Below are 8,662 nucleotides of genomic sequence, written 5' to 3'. Positions count from 1 at the left end.
GAGAAATCCAACAATGAAAATGGTTCAGTATTTGGACGCACAGTTCAGGAGATAAAACATTTTAAATAAACGAATCTACAGAAAAAAAACACCAGGTTGCGACAAATGACGCACATGCAGTGCCCCACTTGTTGGCACCTGAGAAGGTGGGGAGTGACATTTGTTAGGGTTACCCCGTAACTAGTGATTTCGCTAATACCCATCCAGCAAAAAAAAACTCTCCAAATTCTCTGGTTTCTCAAAGGAAAAATCTCCTTGATCTCAAACAAACAAAACACCTAATTCTCTGGCTTCTCAAAAGAAAAATCTCCTAATTGTCTGTGGTATGTACATGGCGACCCAAAATCACAGGGCATTGATGAACAGGTATATCGTTTCACCATTTACAAACACATTATGGTTATATTGGGAGCGCTATACGAGGGGAAAAGGCGATATACAGAAACGAGTTTACGAATCCTAGCACAGATCAGCGACCCACAATCGACGTGGCACAAATCTTCTCCCAATACACCAAGGCTGTTTTTGATCTACCAGGATTAGTTCAGTGGCCCATAGGGTGTTTTGCTATCTTGTGTCCGGTAGCAGGGTTTAGCAAAGGTTCTACTAGTTCTCTTCATGAGGTAAAGAAGAATTTTGCAGGCAAAATAAGCAGACTGGATGCTACTCCCTCTGTTCTAAATATAAGTCTTTAGATTTCAATGCGGACTACATACGGATGTATATAAACGTATTTTAGAGTGTAAACTCACTAATTTTAGGACTACATACGGATGTATATAAACGTACTTTAGAGTGTAAACTCACTAATTTTAGGACTACATACTTATATTTAGGAACGAAAGGAGTATAAATCTGACAGGCATGTTTCTATTCACACCTGCAGTTCCGAAAGTACCAGTCCAAGTGGAAAAAAATAGATTGTAAGCATGCACTCAGCCTTGTGTACTCCCTCTATTTCCAACTGCACAAGCTCTCTTACATCAACCAAACCATCTCACCTCCATCAAGTAGCGAAAGATAATCTACATTACATGATAGAATCCACTGTTCTCTCTCCCTGTCACCACACCACACTGCCCGAGCTAACAAATTACAGACAGCGGAGGGAGAGAATGCAAGGGCAAAAATAGAATCAAATTGAATACAAACGGTCAAAACCTCAAACGGAGAAGGAAAAAAAAAACCATCCACAAAAATCTAGAGCAAAACTTCATATTTCCAGTGTTGGAAACTATATGAACCCAAGTACCGTGGAGTGCTTTCATAAGGGAACCAAGAATAAGGTTCTTCTACTTGCATTCCCTTTTACCAATCGTACGATAGTAATTCAGTGTTGTTCACTTGCGTCTCTTCCGTCGCGATCATCCTCGGGCTCCATTGCCTTTACAGTACTTTTCTCATGGCAATCAGACAGCTTCTTGAACACTGCATTCATGTCATCGATGGTCTTCGCCTCGATACAACTCATGTTGCTTTCAGGCCAATTGTACGATAGTAATTCAGTGTTGTTCACTTGCGTCTCTTCCGTCGCGATCATCCTCGGGCTCCATTGCCTTTACAGTACTTTTCTCATGGCAATCAGACAGCTTCTTGAACACTGCATTCATGTCATCGATGGTCTTCGCCTCGATACAACTCATGTTGCTTTCAGGCTCCCTATCATCTCCGGCCAAATGCAGACTTTCAACATGTGCTCCTTCTGGAAGACTGTCGTGTCTCGGGCGCTCGACAGCCTCTGCATATCCAACTTTATCTTCGTTTTGTTCAAAGTAATTGTTCACATCAACACTAGAGTGTTCCTTTGGAACAGCAGAAATGTCCTCCACTGATTTTGCATCAATGACATGCAACTGTCCAGATCCCTCCAAAGGCTCTGAGTCGATATCAACGCCTGAGATAAGTGCGGTTTCAGCGTCAAGGATGGGCCCATCAACCCCACCAGCACTTGCTTGTTTAAAGGCCATCTCTATGTCCTCCAGGGACTTGGCATCAACAGCCATCATCTCAGCATCAGTTTTAGCTGTCCCAAGCTCATTTTTAGTAACTTCCAGTTCAGTTGCTCCAACTGCTAAGTATGCTTCTGACAGAGTATTGACTGAAGGTGTTTCTGTGACTTCTGGCTCGTGGCATGGTAGGTGTTTCTGTAGACTTTCAACATGTGTTCCTTCTGGAAGACTGTCGTGTTTCGCGCATTCTGCAACCTCTCCACATCCAACTTCATCTTCGCTTTGTTCGAAGCAATTGCTCACATTAACATTAGAGTGTTCCTTCAAAGCAGCAGAAATGTCTTCAACAGATTTTGCATCAATCACATGCAGTTCTTCAGAACCCTCTAAAGGCTCCAAGTCAATATCAACGCCTGAGATGTGTGCGGTTTCAGCCTCATCAACACCACCACCACTCGCTTGTTTAAAGGCCATCTCTATGTCCTCCAGGGACTTGGCATCAACAGCCATCATCTCAGCATCAGTTTTAGCTGTCCCGGGCTCATTTTTAGTAACTTCCAGTTCAGTTGTTCCAACCACTAAGTATGCTTCAGATGGTGTATTGACTGAAGGCATTTCTGTGACTTCTGGTTCGTCGCATGGTAGATTCAAGTCTCTGTTCATTGCTTCAAGAATCCTTCGCCGTGGATTGTAGACAGTTTGCTCAGGATCATCATGAGATGATCCTAATGACCAACTGAATTCAGGATCAGTGCCGCTTAGATAATCAACCAATGGGGACAGACCGCCAGAGTCTAATGCACAGGCATCTGATGTGGCAGTGTCACCAGAAGTCTTAGGGCTAATCAAGGAGTCTTCTGCAACACCATCAGCAGGGTTGTAAGTACGGGAGCTAAGATCAGGCACCTGCTGATCCAGTCTCACCGGTTCTACCCGGAAGTCTCCCACCGCATCCAGTTCCGACAGGAAACTTTCATCAATACCGTTATCCTCTAAAGGCTCAGGATAGATTCTATCAGCATCATCATCATCAGAATCAAGTAGATAATCAGAAGTCATTTCTTCATTCATATCAACCATATCCACCCTGTCAGGTTCAGAAGCCACCGAAAAAAATGGGTTTGAGACATCTTTAGGTTCAATCGATGGAGATTGGTTGGAACCACTCGCACCAGGAGGACACAAGGAAGCAACCACAGAACTTGGGCTTACTTCCGATGCAACATCAAAGTGCTCTTCAATTACATGCAAGTCAGTCATGGCAGTACCAGAACCAGTAAACGCTCCAGTTTCATGCTTTTCTTCCATGTTGAAGTTCTCGAGAACCCTCTCCTCAGGGATAGGGTGAAGGTCCATAGATATTGCTGGTAATGTTTCCTTTTCAAAATCAGTTAGCAAGTCCATAGGCCCATGAATAAGGTTTTGTAATGGGATTTCATTGTTTGGACAGGACATGGAATCAACATTTCCATCTTCCTCGGCAATACTGGTGGCACCAAGACCAAGGTCCCTTGATCTCAATTCATGATCTTCAGCTGGCCTAGGAGAAGAAAGCCATTCTGAGACTTCAGCTGTTATGTTTGGTGCTATAGAAGACTTGGCACCCAGGACGCTTTCACCTGGACAAGAGTACATCCATTATATAATAAGAAGACAATACGACCGAAAAAGAGAGAAAAGCTAGAAATTCCCATCCACCCGTTAATTTGGTGGACCTATTTTATTAGTGGACTACGACCGACAAACCTTCACAGCGGTACTTCAGATTACAGCCGATAGATCATCATGAATGTAACTAAACAGAACTGAACCGGTAAATCTTCATCACCGCGCCTAAATAGTCCACAACCAATGGACCATCACAACTATACTTAAACAGATCGCAACCATGGTCATCTTAGACATGTATTAGAATTATTATGCTATTTACAATAATAACACCAAAATGGTTGGCGGGCTGTTTGATCCAAAATTAAACAATGGGGTGGAATCGACTACGGCCGTTCATGATCAATTTAGACACGATTTTGGAGAATACCCATTAGTCGTGATACTATATTTAGTACACTTACAAAAATCCATCAGTTGGATATATATCGACGCTGATCCGTTCAGGTAAGGATGTTGAGCGGGAAATAGTGCTAGTTGTTCAAATAAAACTCTATCGTGCGCGGGGTATTCATTCATTTAAGTTGTCAGATGTAAGTTGCTTACCATCCCCATCATCCCAGCTAAGCAAGTCACCAACTGGATGAAGTGGCACCGTAGAATTCCCATCTGACTTGAGCATGTAATTGTCATCATGACCCTTCCCTTTTGTTGAGACAAGATATGCCTCTCTTTCTTCGGATCTTTCGAAGACAAAATGATGCAGAGCAATCTCACGCTCATCAATGTCACTGTTGTCTAGTTCAACATCCACGGAGTTGATACCATCTGAACATTCACTGCCAGCATCTGCAAGGTCACTGTCCTGTCTCAGGAGAGCTGGTGACTCATGCTCCCTGTGCACATCCTTTTCATCGAGGTCCTTGTGTTCCTCCTGATCGGCAACCGAAGAAGCCATATCAGATTCAGTAACAGAACTCAATTTGGACTCACTCTTGTCACTGAACTGCCTTTGAAAAGTACTTGTGCTCCCTTCTACTGTCTCAGGGACAAAATATGGCCTCAATCTAGACAAACGTCTCTCCTGCGTGGCATCTGTAGTTCCAAAGTTGAAGCTCTCGTGCCTTCTAAATATTTCACGATGAGAAGTTTGTGGTGATTCCCCAGGGCTTAAATTATCATGTGCAGAAACGCCACTTTCACTGGAATGCTCAAGAAAATCAAATGGGTTCTTTCTTGCATGCAGGATTGAAGGAGCTGAGCCAGGAATTGCCGCTTCGTCAGAATCATATGGAAGGTCAAACGGGTTCCTCCTTGTTACTGAGATGTGTGATACTTGTGCACCAAAGCGTGATAAGTCATCTCCGCTTTTCCCATTGGCATCCGTTAGGTTACTGTCAATGTCAAATATTATATTCTTCCTGGATCTTCGCCTAACCATCAAAATCTCCAATCTACGGTTTCTTTCCATCTCAGAGTATCCAAGATCCATCAGATTCTTTGCATCATCTGCTGTCCAAATAAATGCAGCTTCCTGACCTTCATCTTTCTTGTTCTCCTCACCATCTTTAGTATCATTGTTGCCATCATCATCATCATCATTACTATCATCATCCATTTCATGATCCTGCGAGGAGACATGTGAATCACTGTCTGAATCATCATTAGGAATGGGATCAGGACGAGTGAAATCAGCACCCAGAAGAGGGTCGATTTCATCAAGAACTGGTGCAATGTCAGTCATGGATGCATCAGGTGAAGAACTCTCAGCCCCATCAGAGTCAAAACCAGATGAACCATCCTGACTGCCAACTGATGCCCATGGTGAACCAAGAGAGGAATCAAGGAGATTTTCCTCAACGGCCTTGCTAGTATTAACCTTAAGCACATCAAGCTTTTTATTCTGCCGCACAGAAACTGCATAAGTTGGTCTGCTAGTTCCAGCTATCCCATCAGTCAGCTTCTCTTCAGAGAAATCACTCACTTTGCTAGCTGCTAGATTCAGATTCTCCTGCATTTCAGCATGCTTATTAAAATTCTCACTGGATGAGAACATGTCCAAGGGTGCATTCTTCTCATTCAGACCTTCAAATAAGCTAGCGTTCCTATCAGCCATATCTGTCACAAAAAATGAATCTGCGAATTGCATTCCCTGGTTAAAGTTTAAGCCCTCCCTAAACCCGGCCTCTCCACGGAAATTGACCATGGAAGGAAATGGAGTTAATGTTTTAGGTTTGTCGCCATGTTCAAACTTCTCATCTTCTTCATCAACTCTTCTCAGAAGAGGAACCTCATCATCAAGCTGAGTAGACCTCTCTCTGACAGAACCTGTCCGCTTTGTTTCCCTTTCTTTGAAGTTTTCTGTAGTATTCCTAAAACTAGGCACCGAAATTCTCTGATCTGACCCAAACTGAACATCCCTTGAAGAATTCTCCATCTTAAAAGCTGGAATCTCTGGAGTAGTCTTGGTATCCTCATCATTAGCTTCAGGTAGGTTCGTGTCTCCATAACTCAGTAGGATTCCCAGAAGAAGAGTGGTACATATAATTACAGGTGAAGAGGAAAGAAGGAACGCAAAGAATCCCGGGGCAGATCTGTACAATAAGTAGAGCAAAACACCCAAACTGAACAGGACTGGATGTTCAGAGACACATCTGTAGCTTGTTCTAATGGAGGACCTCAGAACTTTCTTGATACACAGACCAACTTGTTTTGTCTCAAGAGCCATGGCATGTACCCTCTCAGTCTCCAGCACAAACCTAGCATTGCAAAAAATACAGAAAATATTCAGTTGGTTCATCTAGTAAAACATAGAATTTTGTATCACTTGGTGCATATAAAATTATTTCCAAAAAAAATCTGTTATGCTAACTTAACAAATCAACGCAAGTTATGGTTTGTTCCTATTTTTTAAGAGAGCCGAGCTAATCCGAATAACCACAGTTCAGTAGACCAACTGCACCAATTTTTGCAATTGAGCCAAATACAAGATCGTTAGATCCATAGGAGAACTAGCTAGTAAAATTAGATCGGGAGTACCCTAGCGCAAACATAAGGCGAGCTAATAAGCAACTCTTATTAAGAAATTGCCCAGCAATTGGCAATTCACAAATCAATTTCCTCAACAACAAAGAAAAGGCAAGCCCGTTACCAGGCAGATCATCGCTGGTGGGACACTATCTAGCATCAAAAGAGCTTCAGATGCGAAATCGATAAGCTAAACCCCGACTAGAGAAGGTGAATCATAGCACGAACAATGGAAACGCCATCACCTTTACTGCTTATCGAGCACAGATCTTCCCCACGGAGAACTCAATCCCCGGCCACAACGAACACTAGACAGAGAATCAAGACACGAGCGTAAGCGATCCCGTCGGTTAGGGACCCCCAGGGCTCGCTATCTATGAGCAACAGCGTACCTCCGAGGAAGCTCTGGCGGGCGGGCTGGCGGCTACCACGAGGCTCGGGCGGGGAAAGCTCCAAGAAGCGGAAGGAACAAAACAGCCGGAGCTGAACTCCTGTGCTGTGCTGGAACCCAGCGACCCGGCCAAAAGGAGGAAGCCAATAGCAAGAAGCGATAGGCCGAGCGCCGGGGTCAAATCACAGCGGCGTCAGCGCAGAAATGCAGTGCCGGGCGCCTTCGTCTCCCCGCGGTGGGGCAGCAGCTGATAGAAGTGCGGGTCGGGAGCTTGGACCGCCGCTTTCGGCGGCGACTTCGCGGTGCAGCGAAGCGGATTTGGTGGCGGTGGGGGGGGCGGCGATGGCGAGCCAGAGGGCGAAGAGAGGAGAAGGGAAAGAGAGGAGAAAAAAAAAGAAAGGGGAAAAGGAAGGGCGGCAGTGGCGGAGAAAGCGGAAGGGAGTGGGCGGGCCCGGCCTTTCTGTCTCTCTGTTAATGCGGCTGTCCCACTTCATTTGAGTGGTAGGTGGGTGCCACGTTGCGTGGGCCCGGGATGTCAGGGGAGAGGGCGGGCCATGCCTACGTGGAGGAAGGCGACGGCGGCGAGGAATTTTCCTTTTCTCTGCTGGGCAGGCTGGCGGGCAGGGTCTGGCTGGTGTCGGACCGGCGGCACCGGCCACGGCGCGGACGATCGTCCTTTTCGCTGCTGCTGCCGTCAGGCGGGCATGGTCGGTTGTTTTCGCTGTGGACCACGCGCACGCGCGCGCAAGAGAAAGAAGAAGGGTGGAAATGATTTGAGCGTAGCTCATATTGTTACGGGTTTTTTATGAGACAAGTAGGATTCAAGTCTTAGATTTTGCATTGGGGTTCACATTCTAGACTTATAACACATGCAGCGACATGTGCTCTTTACTTTCGTGTTGAAGCCTCGCGTGACCTCCGCGCTCCTGAGCCCGCCGTGCGTCACTCCGACGCCGGCGTCCACTCAAACCGCGCCGCCTGCCACTCCGGCCGCGGCGGTCACCTCTCCCTCTCCTGCGGTATGGCTTCGGGGTCCCGCTCGTCATCGGCGTCCGCGCGCCGTGCTGAGGATCGTCCGGTGGTGTCGGGGTTAGGTCTTTCGTCATCCTCGGCCTCCTTCGGCCCCCATGAGCAGGCGAAGGTCTCATCTGGCCTGCGTGCGGAGGTTGACGCTCGGCGGCATGAGGCTCCATGGGTGCAGCCGCCTTCTTCCAAGCAGTCCAAGTGGCGACGCCGCCTTGACCAAGATCCTCGGCCGCAGCGCCATCCTTCCCCACCTCAACCTCGGCGCGAGGTCTCGCCGGAGATGGCGGGCCTGTGCTTTCGCTGCTTCCAAGACGACCACTTTCGGCGCGACTGCACCAACGAAGAAGTCTGCATCAGGTGCGGGCGCTCTGGGCATGGATCCCGCAACTGCGACCGCCCACGCAACCCGTCGCCGCCGGAGGTGCTGCGCCGCATCGTTGCGGACCGGGTGGCTCGTCGGGGCGCCGGCGCGGCTTCCGCGCAAGGTTCGCGGCCGGCTGGGGTCGCTGGTGCTAGTTCCAGCCGGGAGGGCTCTCTCCAACAACCGCGCCAGGGTGTGGCGCCACCACCGCCGCCGCCCCCCGCTCGTGATGCGGCCAATCCTGTGTGGCCCCTGCTCCAGGCGCCGCGGCTCGTTCTTTCGGCGGACTCGGAGTTTGAT

At 47.3% G+C, this 8,662-nt stretch overlaps 1 protein-coding gene across 1 annotated transcript; it reads right to left on the bottom strand.

Moving 5' to 3' along the window:
* Nucleotides 1-917: 917 nt before the first annotated feature.
* On the bottom strand, nucleotides 918-7,370 carry LOC119354613. The gene is made up of 4 exons (XM_037621337.1): nucleotides 6,977-7,370; nucleotides 4,164-6,316; nucleotides 1,644-3,568; nucleotides 918-1,471 (listed from the first exon to the last, which is right to left on the bottom strand). Exons 2-4 carry the CDS (start codon nucleotides 6,283-6,285, stop codon nucleotides 1,331-1,333), a joined length of 4,188 nt encoding a protein of 1,395 aa, XP_037477234.1. The 5' UTR covers nucleotides 6,286-6,316; nucleotides 6,977-7,370; the 3' UTR covers nucleotides 918-1,330.
* Nucleotides 7,371-8,662: the final 1,292 nt, after the last annotated feature.

Source organism: Triticum dicoccoides, chromosome 2A (genome assembly GCF_002162155.2).
Source record: "Triticum dicoccoides isolate Atlit2015 ecotype Zavitan chromosome 2A, WEW_v2.0, whole genome shotgun sequence".
NCBI lineage: Eukaryota > Viridiplantae > Streptophyta > Magnoliopsida > Poales > Poaceae > Triticum > Triticum dicoccoides.
This window is presented reverse-complemented; position numbering and strand designations above follow the sequence as displayed.

Coding starts and splice junctions, on each gene's coding strand:
- LOC119354613 (XM_037621337.1), bottom strand. CDS start 6,285: ATGGCTCTTGAGACAAAACAAGTTGGTCTGTGTATCAAGAAAGTTCTG. Junction 3,569..4,163: donor TAGCTGGGATGATGGGGATG/GTAAGCAACTTA, acceptor ACTCTTGTCCAG/GTGAAAGCGTCCTGGGTGCC. Junction 1,472..1,643: donor ATAGGGAGCCTGAAAGCAAC/ATGAGTTGTATC, acceptor CCTGAAAGCAAC/ATGAGTTGTATCGAGGCGAA.